Consider the following 15,645-nt stretch of genomic DNA (forward strand, 5'->3'; position numbering starts at 1 on the left):
TGGGAATCCCGAAGGAAGTCTGGACCAAGAAATCGGATGGTGTTTTGTTTTTAGATTCTCGGCGCATTCGAAACATAACAGTATTGTCAGCGGAGTACAAAGCTACCTTCATTATCTGACCATATATGTGTTGTGGTCATACTTCCCTGCCAGTATTTCTGATTTGCTTGCTTTCTCAGTTTCTTCAGAAGGTGTGATGGGGAATCTGTCATTTCTGGCAAAAGGAAAACAAAACAACAGTGTGGAACACATGGCTTGTCTAGATGATGTTGATTCTGCTTTCCAAACATGGTCCAGCAATCTGACATTGTATTTGTGTTTATAATCATAAGTAACATTTATCTAGAACACCACTCACTTCGAAAACACGTATTTCATTGTGAATAGAGAGGTGGATGAATCTTATCCCATTTTCAAGTCAGGCCCCTTCCAGTCTGGATCCGACTCAAAACGGGGCATGCCACTGCCCTCGGTCTCCTCACAGCCACTCTCCAGCCCTCCCACCTGTCCCCTTGTAATTACACTTCTTAGTCTTCCCATTGATCACTTCCTCCCTGGGTTGATGGGAATTGTAGTTTCCTTGGCCTCCCAAATGAATTCAATCCTAGTAAGAAGTGATGGTCAGGGAAGGTTGGGAGTGCTTACTGGATGAACTCTGTCCAGTTAATAATTTCTTTTCACAAGGATAAGGTCTATTGCTTATGAAGTGGGGAGGATTTCTGCATGTGTGTGAGGGGTAAGCCTCAAGGCTGAGCATTTGCAGAAGAACTTGAGCTTCAAGTCGTTGAGAGTGATGCGCTTGCTGCTCACAAAAAATTCGGGTTTAAGCCCTAGAGATGCCTCACTAATTATGAATGTGTGTGTGTGTGTGTGTGAAAATAGATGATGCTATTACAAACAGTGATTAATTGCACAACCCTCATTCATTTATCTGCCACTTTATGAGGAATCATGTAAACCACAGTAAGGAACATATCAGACGAGTCTAAAAGATACATGAGAATAAAGGGTGGGTTTGTGGTGGGGGGAGGCCTTGCGCTCTATAGTGCAGTGGTTTAGTTGGCATTAACATTTCTGAACCTTTGTGATGTAATCATTTAAAATCCTATGTGGGAAGCAAAATGTGAAAAAGCTCACCTTGGGTAACTTTCCATATTCCTACACTTTCTACTTGCAATATGCAGATGGCAGCCTAAAATGAAATACGCTTGAACTATGCTCCTGTGTGTGCTCCCCCCTAAAGGAGCAGCCTTCAATGGAACAGATGTTCCCATGTAATATAAATGGCTTGGTCAGAACCTGCCCTCTAGCACTATAGGTTACTATATAGGGGGGAAATAGCAATTAAAGTAAAAAAAATACATTCAGCTTCACAAAGAGAAGCTAAGTAAAAACAAGCTCGTCTGGTGAGGTTTCCTTGGTAGGGTAGGCCGGAATACAATCAAATGGCTTGAATGTCCAAATGAAGGTTTCTGAGCCAAGGATCCCAAGGGAAAAAAACAGGGAGAAAGGGAACCATTCCAGCTATCCATTCTATGGCCAAGCAGCTGTAATTGAACAACACGCAGTCTTCACTGAGGGGCAATGAGTGAGCCTCCTTTCCTAACATGCTAAATCAAAACTTGAAGTAGCTGTTTACTCCCAAGGAGCATTCATACTTTAAGAAAAGCTAGTAACAGGATTTTTAAAAGTTCAACGTAACAGTGGAAAGCTGTATTTTTCAATGAAGAGAGACTGATGTGTAGGAGAGTAAGAGATTCATTTGTTTACTAAAATACTGTAATTAAAATTTCATATGGAAAATTAATGTAAAGTTGGAGATTGCGCAGGCAGAATGATTTTTCTCCCTCATCTACAGTTAAAGCTGAATTGTCTGAAAATGATTCAGGATAGATTTTTATCTTCCCTCCTTCCCCTTGAAAATATAGAGCTAGAACAGCACCTGCTTTCCTTCACCACTAGATGGCAGCCTTCAATCCAGCCATCCTGCAGATTTAGGAGATGGAATTGAGAAAAGCAAGTTCCAGTAATATTCCTGAGCTCATCCTAAGATCCCTAAACTCTGAGCTGAGGCGTTCAGTACTGCAGTGATTTAAAGAGCTTCCAGTGAACAGAATATGGATGGGGGGAGAGTAAGAGGGAATTAAAAATCGGTATTTTAAACTCTGGAATGTACACATGCATTCACATTTGTTGTTAATTAATTTTGTAACTGGGATTGACCCAAGAGTGACATTCAAGGTGGGCCTGACCTACCTGGGCCCCGGTCACACTGCAAAGTTGCTGCGGGAGAGGCACGGAAGGTGGGCGGATTATCCGGGTGCGATCACACCCCAACATCTGGGAAGTGGAGCGCACCCGTGGCTTACCACCAATGTTCCCTCTAAGCTGTGGAGTCTTGTGAGCAGGAATTCTACTTTGTGAGCTGCTGGCATGAAAGTTGTGAGCGAGCCATTTGGCTCCTGCATCAATTAGTTTGCTCTGGAGCCCTCCTTCCTGAGCTAAGGCAAAGATGTGTGAGCCAGAGGCTAAAAAACTGTGAGCTAGCTCACACTGACTCAACTTAGAGGGAACACTGCTTACCACCGACAATGCGCATTTAAAAACTAGTACCTCCAAGGTACTAGTAAATGTTTGCCACGGGCTACCTCCAGACGCCCGTGGTGTGATCGCGCCAGCACGCGGCATTCCCCTCCGGTCCCTCGTTTACCCACCAGTGCCGAGGGAAGGACCCGTGGTATGCCGCTGGCCTGTCTGATTGCGTAATCGCGGCTCAAACTGCGCCGGGGCAATTAGCCACGTACCCCCCACCACGATATCTGGCCCGTGTGACCGGGGCCCTGGTTACTTTAAAGGGTAGGCCTATCCTACCTAGCTACCATTATCTCAGAGTATCATTTAACCTTTCACTTGTCTTAGATTCCCAATATTAAACTTTTTACTTTTGTCAGGTTAATGACAAACTATGGAAATTTTTAGAAAATTAAATTTGGGTTTACTTTTTTTGTTTTAAAGGGCAAGATACTAGACTGAAACTCACAGAGATGAAGAAAACTCATTCCGCCTGCCCACCTGCTTGCTCCAAGCCCTGCTTCCCCCTCTACTCACCAACCTATCTTTTTGGGGATTGCCACCAGTGTAGGAAAGATGGAATACAAATGAAGTAGGTAAAAATTCTGGGTTGCTAACGCAACCAATTCACAGTTCCAAGATGGCTGCTCACATTGTGGTTTGGGAAACCTGTACGTTACATTGCCCTCTCCTAAGCACTGGATGCCAGGAAGATTGTCCAATACTCAGGGTGATATCCGTAAGTTTTCCCTATGTCTGTTTTATTGGGAAATTCCTGGACATTTAGGTGCAGTGCCTGAGGAAGGGCTTCAATCCTCCACTAGACTCTATGGTCCACCCTCCAAAGCTGCCATTCTCTTCAGAAGTGACCACTGTGGTCTGGAGATCAGTTGTATTTCTGGAAGAACTTCAGGCCCCACCTGGCAGTTGGTAAACCTACCTGTATCCTCACAACAACCCTATTTGATAAGTTAGGCTAAGAGAAAGCAATTGGCTCAAGGTCATCCACCCAGCTTCATAGCACAGGGGTGAATTAGCCATGTTAACCAGTAGTGTGGGAAGAAGCCATGTGGGAAGTGGCCCCAATAACATGCGGATCTGTCTTAATTGTCTACAGTAGTGCCTAGGTCTAAAGAAATCAGTATGAGAAAGGTGGGCAGAGGGAGGGACTGGCCTCGTGTCTATAGGGTTTACAACTCTGGGGTGGGAAATCCCTGGAGGTTTGGGGGTGGAGTTTGGTTAGGGGAGAGACGTCAGTGGGATGTAGCTCCCAAAGCAGCCATTTCCCCCAAGGGAACCGATCCGTCATCTGGAGATCAGATGTTCTGGGGGATCTCCAGGCCCTCCCTGGAGGTAGGCAACCCTACGCCATGTCAGATTCTTGGGCTACTTCTATTTAGTCTGATGCAAGTAGCTTGCAAGGTAGCGAGCATCTATCATAGCCGAGGACCTTCCTATTCCTATTTCTTTTTCACATGCTGGCAGAATCCTAGACCTGAGGCTAAGGAGTGGAGCAGCATGTAGACCTCAGAACAGCCCTTCCCTCACACACAGGCCTCCCTGCTAATTTACCTGCAGGCCTACATTTTCCAGGCCTCAGAATTGGACTAGCAGAATTGGACAGAAAAACAAGAGCCAATCATTTGCTGAGGAGGCAGAGCTTTGACAGAGACTGTATTAATCAGATGCTGCAACATCACTTCTAGGTACATACCTGGAAGTGGCGTCAGTACATCTGATGACTTACTGTTTGCATATACTGGTCCTCCTGTAATGTGTGTGAGAGACCCCAAATCACCAACCAAGGGCCAAATTATTCTTTCATTTTAGATCAGATCCTGTAGTCTTTGGTGCTGCTCCACCGATGTTTATTCTCAGCAGTAGGCTGCACAGAGAAATGTACATGCACACAGCACCTAATATGCAGTCAGCGCCAACACAGAAAACTCCTTTTTGACTGTTCCAATTCCAGTTTGTGTGCATGTTTTGAATATTAGCTTACTCATTCAATAAAACATGTTGCCTTTCTGTTCCTCTCAGCCTGTGTTGATTGGTTGTGCAGAGACCAATGGGAAACCCATTTCTATAAGGGTGTTGGTGCCGTGGTGTTAATATGACCATTAAAGTCCTCCGTGGATGCATCTGATTGTAATACTTCTCTTTTCCTTTTGCTGTCCCTTGAAATAGGCAAGCCCAGCTAGGAAAAAAATAAATAAAAAATATCCAGCCTCTTGCTTAAGTAGGGTCAAGTACCGAAGATTATTATTAATTATAAACTTACTTTTTCTGTGACAAATTTGAGAATTTGTGTAATAAATATAGCAACCACAATATAAGCTTCCAGTCTTGTTTCACTTTAAACCACTGGATACATACCAGTTGATTCTATGAATGTTGAAGACAAATTGATCTGAATGCTGACTTTGTACACTTTACATTATTGTGTGTACTAAATAAGGATACTGTGACATCAAAGAGGAATTTTAAAAAATCCTCAGTTTTTAAAAAGTTTATTTTTCAATTATAATTTTTGGATAACCAAGCAACTCTATATAGAAGAAAGCACAGAAGTGTATCTGGCACTTTTGGATAGTACATAATAATTTTGCCCAACATTTCTAAAACACACTGTTAAAGTCCACTTGCTTGGTCCATAGTCCATGTTACTTGAGCTTATATACACCATATGTACAGTCAAGTGAAATGATCTTCTTGGCTACTTTGGGTTTTTAAACGGTGTCCTCTAGCCTATGTTGCTAAACAGAAACCACAGTACACACCATAACTAGAGAGTACTCTGTAGTGAAGTGACGAGTCTTTCAGCACAGACACTTGATGGCATATGCAGTTTAAAGAAAAGGTACAGCTTCAGAAATTTTTTAAAAAATTTGACTATTCAAGGCATTAGCAAAAGAAGGGGCTATTAATTTTTCCTGTAAAAAAGGCACTTGGAGTGAACGGGAACCAGAACTGGAGGAATTGCAGCTGACCTAAAATTCAGTTTGGTTTCATAAAAAGGCTCTTCAGTACCAAGAATTACTACTCAGACTTCATGGAAATAAAACTGAGCAGACTATAGTAAAGATGTAAAATGTTTACAACTACCTTGTAAATAAGTAAGAAAAGCATAGTTTAAGCAAAAAGGTTACTAAAAAGCAGCAATGCATAGCCTTCCTTTGAGATAATGCATATCTGGAGAATCAAGTGTCAAACTCTAATTTAAGATACCCTTTCAGTAGCATCATCATGATAAAGTTGAATTAAGAAAACGTAATAAAAGTTTCACATAGGTCCCTTTCTAGGGAAATCTGAGGTCGTAATCTGCCATACAACTTGCAAACATGTCCAAATGCCTTTGATGGCCGAAGTCAAGTAAACGAAGCAATAGTCACACTCTTATGAACTCTCTTGTCAGAAGTGATCCTTGAACAGCCTTCAAAGAGTTACTGGCAATCATCTGCAGTCATTCTTTGAGTGTACTTTCTCTGAAGTCCACCAGAGGGACTTGTTTTCCTTTCTTTCTACAGTCAAACTGAGAACACCCACTCAAAAATATATATTTGGCAATTTTATATTCCATAGAGAAAAAAACTGGACTTAGGGCCGCTCACTTTAGATTGAAAGCCATGAGTGGTCGTTCCTCTCGCTTTTGCCAGGGACTTTTTTTATCTTCTCCTTGGTCATCGTCATCGTCGTCGTCGTCATCATCATCATCATCACCAACAACTTCGTTGTGGATAGTTATTCCATGTTCCGGACTGGTTAAAGGCTCTGGTGAGGTTTCTACAGTTCTTTTTATTGTTTCTTCCTGCAGGCTGGGCAGCTGGCCGCCTGTTCTTCTGCTGCTTCCATCCAACAGACATCGCAGAGTACTGTCTTCTGGGCTGCACACTGCAGTTCCACATTCACTGCCACTTTGGTCCATATCATCCAAATATACAAGCTGTGTGTAAGAACTTTCTGGAACTTTTTGCTCTTTCTGTGGATGTTCTTGCACTTGCTGATGAATCTGCTGTAGCGACAAAGGATCTCCCCTCCCCTTTCGGGCAGATTTGGGCTCGTTCATGTCAACACCAGAATCCAAACTAGCATCGTTGCTTCCATTCCTTCCAGCTCTTTGCAGATCGATGTATGAATGTCTAACGTGAGCATTTGAACGCCCATCTAGAGAAACAAACCACGCTCGAGGATGAGGCAAAGGCTTGCCTCCTCCCAATTCCATTAGAGCTTTCTCTGTAAGAAGCTGCACGTCACTATTCATTTGTGCCAAAGAGGCATCATTGAGAGATGCAGGAATGGATACTGATTCAGACATAGATACATTTTGGGGGCTCCAATCACTTGCACCAGCTTCTTGCAAATGTTGTTGAGATATTGCCTGGGCAGCCAGCTGTTGAGGCTGCATCTGTTGCTGGGAATGTGGGAAAAGCTGGGAATGTGGGCTCGACATTTCTGCTTGGAGTCTTTCAATATCAAGTTGTTGATCAGCACGAACGACCAAAGGTTGGCTGATGTAAGGATGTTCCCCAGGAAGTTTCATATAATGACCTGGGATGACTAATGTAGGCAACACTTTTCTGTAAACACTGTCATTAACCTGATCAACAGAATTACAGCAGACTAGCTGGCCTGGCCGAGGGAAAGAAGTGGGTCTTTCAAGATGATCAACAGAGCGAGACATCATACATTCAGTGGGTCTGCAGTCAAGCAATTCTGTTTCAGGCGCTGAAGGGATAGGGTACAGTTGTTCCTGAAGGTTATATTTGCTTCCTGTAGAAATATGGTTCATGGATGCTTGTTCTTGCTTTTCAAATAGAGGCCGAGACAACATTGCATTATAACTCCTCCTGTGATCTTCCTTGTTAGTGGCGTCATACCCTTCTGATGTTTCCATGGATTTCCTTGGGTTGGTACCAAAAGCTTCCACTGACTTCAGGTAGTCTTTTTGCAAAGTATCACTAGAAGCCATGTTCTCTAGAGACATTCTACTCTGGTCCTTCTCCTTGTGGGAAAGCAGATCTTCTCGGGAACTAAATTCCTGTGAGGTGCTGTATGTGTGTTTGAGCATTGGAGTGTGCATATCTGCTTCTCCACCAGAACACATTTTCTCCAAGCGGACAGCCCCTATCAGTTCCTTGTGGCCTGAGGATTCTGGGTGTCCATGGCTAGCAGCAGACAGCCCACCAGGAAATTCTGATTCACGCCGTGAAAATACCAAGTTAAGCTGGGACATGGAGGTTGACTGATCCTTCTTAGAACCGAGTGTTGAGGAAAGCTGCAGTTTCTTATGGTGTTGACGAGGTTTTAAGCACTTTCTCCTATAAGAAATAATAATATGTCAGTCGCCAAGATAAACACTAAAGCTTAATAGGTAAACAAGAACGTCTTGTGCAGTGGTTTTATCTGCTGTGATGCAAAACTATTCTCCTGGACTTATTGTTTATTCATTTAAAACATGCCTATGCTTCCTTTCTACCCAGATACAGTCCCCAAGGCGGCAAACAACAAAACATTAAAAATAACAAACAGCATTTAAAATAAATATTTAAACAATTCAATAAAAAACATGAGACATACAAATACACATAACACAACCAGGAAGGAGGGCCAATAAGAGTCACTGGAGGCCTGCCAATCAAAAAAGTCTTCACTTGCGGGTGGAAGATGATAGAGGGAGACAGATGAATCACCCGGGGAAAGGAGTTTCAAAGTTAAGGTGCCATGACTGAGAAGGCCCTTTCTCGGGTTGCCACCCACCCACTTCAGAGGGTGGGGCACCCAGAGCAGGGCCTCTGAAGATGACTAGAGTAGACAGGTAGATTTATATGAACTAGGGATGTGATCCTTCCCAGTAGGAAAGGGGTATTGTACACGCCATGTTCCATGGATGGGGCAGGAGATCATGAGGTTAACACAAAATCCTTGCCTTTATTGGGGTTGGCATTCAATTAGCTTAATTGCAGGCTATAAATGCTTTAAATAAATGGCAGAAGAAAGCCAGAACTACTTCTGTTTGCAGAAAAAAAGCCAACATTTCCAATGCTTGCTTTCAAAAATAATTTTGTACAAGTTCAGCATGGTGAGGACTCCTGAACAGCAAATTCATTTTACATAGAGGGAAATGATTAGAAGAGAAATGGAGAAAATGATAACGTTCAAAAAAATCATAGCTTGACGTTCATGCTACAGCAAAGGCACTTGTAAACTGACTGGACACTGCACTGAAAAATAAACTTTTCCTAGTTTTTTATTTAAATGAAGGATATTGTCACTTCATTTGCAATGGCAGCTTCCACTTTAGAATTACATTTTTCACTATGATGTCATGCAAAAAATACGTGCAATACTAATGAGGACTCATTCTTGCTTTGCTTTTTGTTTTCTGGTTTTATAATTTTAGTAACAATTTATGTATTTTAACTTTAATCTGACTGCCACCTTTTTACCTTTGAAAAGACCCTCAAGAATGTTGTTCTTTTAAGCCGTTGCATGTATTAAGACTTAGACGTTCTCTAGCACAAGAATTCTCTAGCACAAGAATTTTCATGAGCTTGTTAATGTACATTGTAATTACACAATTAAAAGTCAACATGAGACATTTTACCTGCAGTAGTACAAAAGGAGGCACAGTAAAACAAGAAGGATAAGTGTCATCCCTCCTAGAATTGCCAAAAGAATCACTGTGTGGTAAGTGCTTATGTCCTGGGGTACACTGGGACCTAGAGGAGGAAAAAAAATGTAAAATGCTAAAGCAAATCAATTCAGCACTTTCTGCTTTTTAAAATTTTTTGAATGTATTTAGGCTAGTCCTGCTCCGCTCATGTAGATTCCAGGCAGAATCCAGTCATGAATTATGGCTTACCAAGAGCTGGATAAAAGTCCCATTTATGTCATCTGCTTGGGACTACAAAATCAAGAGCATTGTCAAGTAAGGGGCAGGCCACAACATGTGGCGGGTGGGTCCTATTCAGCCTGGTGCTCACAGGCTTTGCAGATGTGATTAGAATCCCAATCCTTAGACTTTGTTGCTGACCAATCTCCAAATTACACCAGTATAGGGCTAAGTCACCACCCTAAGCCCTTGGGAGCTTCAAAATCAGTGTTCACTGACATTGGCCATGTGTCAGTGTTAGTCCACTTCTGCAAAAATGCCTTCGGAGGCGTTTGGTCTATGCATGTTGACCCGAGGTTGCATCCAGCCAGCTTTTACTGTTGAATTTGCCCAAGTCCCCTCTCAGCTGCTACTACTACAGCCCCTGCCCCACGTGGCTTTTGTGCCTACAGGCCCCATAACTGCCAGCACAGCCCTTTCAGCAGCCAAAGAGGACCCTTTTTCACCAGCAGAAAAGCTTGGATCCAACCCCTTGCATTGTGCTACCACTAGGTCCTTGGTCAGCAGAAAAATTCAGCTTGCATTTCTAGGGCCAGAAGGGTTAGAATTTATAATCTTGTTTTCCTACAGAACACCTTACCCATTTGGCAGTGATAACATGGGCAGCAGTGTATCCTGTAGAGGATACATTTCTCAAGCAGGCACTGTTCTTTTTTGAAAGTGCATATCTTGTCCGTAGTGCAGTTAAGTCAAAGGTCTCCATGTCTCATTGTGTAAAAAACAGTTCTTTTTTTTAAATCAAGTTTTTTAAAAAAAACAAAGTCTGCTTAAACTCAATTAAAGATATTAACCAGATTTTTCAGAATTCATTGATGCAACAGGATGAGCCATCCTAAAATACACGAATGTTTTGATTGTGAATTTTGCAGTTATTTCTGGAATTCATTTTACCTGGATGGGTGGGTGACATAGCTGCAACCCAGTACCCCAGCTGAGGGGCAATGTACGTCCAGGTCATTTCATTTCCTTCTTGTTGTATGGCACCTAAAGTGCTCTTCAACCATGTCCCTGTAGAAACAGAATGTATTAGTAGTACAATCGAGTGAGGCAACATTCCTGTGTGCTTTGAGAAAATAAACCCACTAAGCAGAGAAGCTGACACTTTTTAAGAATCTTTTTTTGCTTTAAAAAATTAATGGACTGAAAATAACAGCTATTAAAATGAATTGCTTGGCTACCAAGGGCTATTTGGGATTCCCTGTTTGGAGAAAAATCCCCCTGATGTTTACACTACTATCATACTCAATTCCTAAACGTGTGAGCCAATGGGGTAAATCTGACTCCAATCCTACCACTCCACTGAACAAAGTTTACTTCTTTTTTACAATATTTATACCCCACCTTTCCTTTTGGCTCAAATTTGCAGCTTTCCTCCATTTTAAGGAGGCTTACTTCAGCTTAAGCGGCTCTTCAGTTGAGGAACAGCCGCTTAGGTTGGAGGAAGTCTCCTTAGATTGGAGAAAGGCTACCTGGGGGATAGTTGGATCCACCCCAGTGCATGTGTCAGTAACTGGTACCTCTTCTGCTACAGACCCATGTGCTAGCAGAGATCATCCCAGTCAAAGCTTTTATCTGTCCTGACCACTAGAAGGCGATGTTTGGCATCCACGAAAAATCAAGATTCTCCTCCTGCTGCTCCCACTCTCTGAAACACTCTGCTAGAAGGGGCTCAAAAAGCCTTATTGCAATAAATCCAGTAAAGACTGGATTTTTAAGGGCATCTGCAAATTGTTGATGTTTCTGTGTGACGTGGCGTGACATATGCTTGCAGGAATGTTTCTACTGTGGAATTTGCATGCCTTATGCCACCAATACAGGATAATCAGAAGGTGTGCTATATTTTCCCAAAGCAAGCCTTTTAAAATCAAGATCACCCTTCTGATAAAAATCAGTCATGGTTATTTTCAGAGGCACAAAATGGGAATAATAGCAAACCTTAGTTTTTTAGTTTGTAAAATGCTGGTTATTCGGCTTTCCCACCACCAGTGGGCACCACAAATAACAATGAAAAAATAAGGGGGAAAAGCTATCAGGAACCCAGAGATCAGCACAATTCAAGTTCTCCAGTATTTATTATGCATATCTGATTAGACACATAATTCAGCAGGTCTACTCCTATTCATTTTAGTACTGGCAAAAATGACAGATCCTACCAACACAGTAGTTCTACGAGCCTGTTTAAAGTGAGACCTATACCCTGCAACTGCATCCCAGATAAAATTAACATTACTATCAACAAAAGCAGGAAAATTTGAATTCCTAGGGGGGAAAGCCAACCCTTACCCGGACCTCAATGTACACTGATAAAATCTCCCAGACAACTAGAAGTGAATGATTAATTTTTGAACACTGGCAGCTTTGAATTTATGGTTGAAGCCCTTGCTGCAGATATTCTTCAGGGGGAACTTGAATCCAGCTGGCCTGAGTCATGTTACACTTCACTAGAACAAACAAAATCCTTGTAATGCCTCTTTAAAAGCTCTTTTTTTGCTCAATAAATTTTGTCCCTGCATAATGCAGCCCATCAAAACAGCGGAGGCTACTTCTCTCACTGCCTGTGCAGAGCTCAGTCACCTTTCTAGCTGAACAAACTGCAGCTCAGATCCGCTTCACATTTTGCCAACAAAAGGAAGCACTGTACTGGTAGAGGAGGCCAACACAAGATGTTCTGGTCAGGAGGCTAGACTTGGGCAGTATTCATTGACTTCACCCTCCTGCTGTTCCTTGCAAACCTAGTGGTTGTCCCTCAGGAACACTCCCGAAAGCACAAAGCCAGATTGGTCAGTAGGCAGGGCTTTTTCCATGTACCTTTGGTTATGTTTTGGTTAGGGAGATGTGTTGCTGATACCATGTTGACAGATCTGTTTGCAGATTTTCCTTTCCCCCTCCCCACCCCCTTTTTAAAGATAAGCGAGCATGGAGGCCGCCAAGTCAGATCAAGGAATTAACTGTCCCTGCCTGTGTCATTCTGACATGACTCTCATGCGCCCTGCTGGCTGCTTGTTTTCCCCATGGGGAAAACAGCCAAGCACCATTTGGATACCTGTATGTTTTCCCACACTGCAGCAAAATGCACCTCTGGGGAAGGGCAACTGGGGTTGGGAAAGCAGCACGGGGGGGGGGGCGTTAGGCCACAATCTGGGAGTGGGGGTGGTAGTTCTGTGACTATTTACTCTTAAAACAAGAGGAAATTAATGTGGAGATCTCTGGCATCGTGTCCACTTTGACCCTAAGAAGCTTCCTGTATAGGCCAGCCTGTTTCCTTGTCTAAGTTAACTGTGATAGCACAAAAGCTACAAGCACAAACAGCAGAAAAGGTGGAATCTGAAAAGCTTATCATATAGCCACAAGTATCTCAGTAAAGCTGTCAGGCAGCCGCTTGATAATATCTCTTAACTCTTTCAATTGAATTAATTTTGAACTTAATAAATCTAAATAAGACAAAAGAAAGCATCAACATGCCAGCTAGTTTAACATAACTTTTGTACACATTTGAAACCTGATTTCCTTCATATCGTTAATCTTTCCTATAGCTATTGGGCTGAATCCAGCCAGTTTTTCTGGTGATGAAAAGGAGAATGTGCCCCCCCCCTGTTCATCCCAAAGGCCATGCTGGGGATCATGGGACCTGCCTGGACAAAAGTCACAAGGAACAGGAGATGCCATAAGGAGAACTGGATGACACTGAGTGAAAAAACTGGCTGGACCCACCACCACTCTTTTTACAACCTATTTATTTACTTTATCTATATCCCACCTCTCTCCCCAGTGGGGACCCAAAGTAGCTTACATCACTCTCTTCTCCTCTGCTTTGCTGGATCCTTCTGCAGGGCAGTTGCCCCAAGTCTCACACCAACGTTTTATTTAATAATCTTTTAAGCATGCCTTTCTGTCAAACACTAAAATAAAACTGATTTAAAAGATCAATCAATAAAACCAAGCAAAAGAAAAACCCCAGACAGTAAGGACTAGCCAATCAGCAGAAGCCAAAAACCAGTCTACATTAGGCAATTTCTGGAAACAGTCGCGTTAGGATTGGCACCCATCACTGTGTAATCTAACTAAGTCTGCAACACCTCCTTGTCTCTATTTTAAGAAAGCTATCAGCTGCAGACTTTGGATCTCTTCCAATATGCCTTGAAGTGTCTTTTCTCCCCCTTATTTTGTTTTATGTATACAGATTTCCAAACTGCTGTGCCCACAACCAGTGCCATTTCCCTCATGCATGCATGCCATTATTCCTTCCCCCACCCAAAGGGGGTTTGGGGACAGTGTAGATGGGAAAGGCCTTTTGCCTTGTTTATGAGTAGCAGATATGCTATAGTGCCCTAACATTACAGCAATATATACCTTTGACCAATTAAACAAAAACAAAAGCCCCAGCTGGAGGTGGGGTGTCAGGCACAAGGGGAAAGCACGGGTAGCAGAATAAGAATAGAGAGTTGTCTCTGTGTAGAAAGAACCTTAAACAGGGACAAAATGCTTTAGCATTCTTATTTGTCGCCACCTAATGCTCCGATGGCCCTGACCGGGATAGCCCAGGCTAGCCCAATCTCCTCAGGATCTTGGAAGCTGAGCAGGGTCGGCCTGCTTAATATTTTGATGGGAGACCACTAAGGAAGTCCAGGGTTGCTATGCAGAGGCAGGCAACAGCAAACCACCTCTGTTAGTTGCCCTGAAAACGCTATGGGGTTGCCATAAACAGCGGCAATTTGACAGCACTTTCTACCACCAATAATCACATGTAGATTAGGCTGAGACATTGTGACGTGTCTAATACCAGAGGCTGGGAGCAGCCTTATGTTTGAGCAGCATATTCCAAATAGAACATCTTTTCCCATCCTCCGATAACATTTGGGGGGGAGGGGAGTGCTAGTCCAGAACAAGTTTGTCATTTTGACTTTTCACGTCGGGTATGTAATGTATCCAGTCCAGACAAGTCCAGAGACAAACGCAGAGCTTTGCTCCAAGAGACAATGGACTATGCGGATCCTAGCCCGCTCCAATCAGGGGGCTAGGTTCCCGGCCGAGAGCCTATGGGACTCTCGGCCACTGTAAATAACCTACAGGGAAGTAGGATACATTCAAGCCTCTTCAGAAAGAATCCCGAGGCCTGGAATCCAGCTAACATAGGTATATATGACAATGATTCCAAAAATACTTGGGTTTGGACTGGTCAAATATCTAGGGGAGGAAAGGGGGTTGAGGGTTAAAGCCACTGAGAAAACAGCCATTCTTGCTGTTATTTGGGCAAAAAGGGCCCCTCAGAAATCAACACATAATAAATGGAAGAATGACTCAATGGTATAGTGGCACAAAGTCATTTATATAGAAGCTCCTTATAAACTAAAAACTATAACCTATAATCTTGAATTGTGACCCATGGCAGCAAAAATATTATAGTAAAATTGTTTTGACCACCTTGGGGAAGGGGAAAGACCATTTCAGTTTCTCTGTTTCAAATGCCAAAATATCTAGGACTATCTATGGTGATCCCTTCTTCAAAGTATTCTTCTACAGTAGATATTGGCTTTCTTGATACACCATCACAGAGTGTCTCGATCTTCCCTAGCTACACCACTGGATAAATCAGGAAGGAGACAGCACGAGCTGGCAAGATATTTCCTCCCAACTCCCAGTAAATTCCGTAATCAGTCATCCCAATTAAATCTGTATAGTTCCTGTGGGGAGCCTCTTCCTGCCAAAACCTAAGATGGAATTTTCTTATTATCACTAAGTTTATTTTAAAACATGCCAGAAACCAGATCCAAAGTAAAAAATAAAAAAAGTATAAATCTTCACCTGACAGTTACGTTTGAACCAACACGCATCTCTGTCATTTTATCGTCCTAATGCTTCAAAAACTTGTTGGTCAAAAATATATTCAACTGACAAGGGTTTGTTGCTTTTTTTAGAATTTTCCATGGAACAGTAGCAGATATATTTTATAGTTCAACACCATTGATCATTTGGCTTCTGTAGTACCCAGATGAGGCAATGTTTTCTGATTCTGCTCCAAACACACGTTATCAATTATCAGGATACATTTTTAAAAAGTGATATAATTTTTGTGAAGTGATTGGGTTAACAGGTGACTTCCAGCCAGGGTATTTCCTCATACCTCTCAAGAAGGAAAGGTTATGCCTACCAGGTACCATTGCCATCAAGGGCCTACGTGTACC

At 42.6% G+C, this 15,645-nt stretch overlaps 1 protein-coding gene across 1 annotated transcript in view; it reads right to left on the minus strand.

Annotated features, from left to right (window-relative positions):
• Nucleotides 1-6,177: 6,177 nt before the first annotated feature.
• FAM171A1 (family with sequence similarity 171 member A1) overlaps nucleotides 6,178-15,645 on the minus strand; it is a 98,345-nt gene continuing 88,877 nt past the window's right edge. The window contains exons 6-8 of the mRNA XM_015423759.1: nucleotides 10,355-10,471; nucleotides 9,176-9,290; nucleotides 6,178-7,889 (exon numbers count right to left, since the gene is read on the minus strand). Coding sequence (XP_015279245.1) covers nucleotides 6,179-7,889; nucleotides 9,176-9,290; nucleotides 10,355-10,471 — 1,943 coding nt within the window. The 3' untranslated portion in view covers nucleotide 6,178. The remainder of the gene's footprint in view (nucleotides 7,890-9,175; nucleotides 9,291-10,354; nucleotides 10,472-15,645) is intronic.

This window comes from Gekko japonicus, unplaced genomic scaffold, assembly GCF_001447785.1.
Source record: "Gekko japonicus isolate JY-2015 unplaced genomic scaffold, Gekko_japonicus_V1.1 scaffold94, whole genome shotgun sequence".
NCBI classification, from domain to species: domain Eukaryota; kingdom Metazoa; phylum Chordata; class Lepidosauria; order Squamata; family Gekkonidae; genus Gekko; species Gekko japonicus.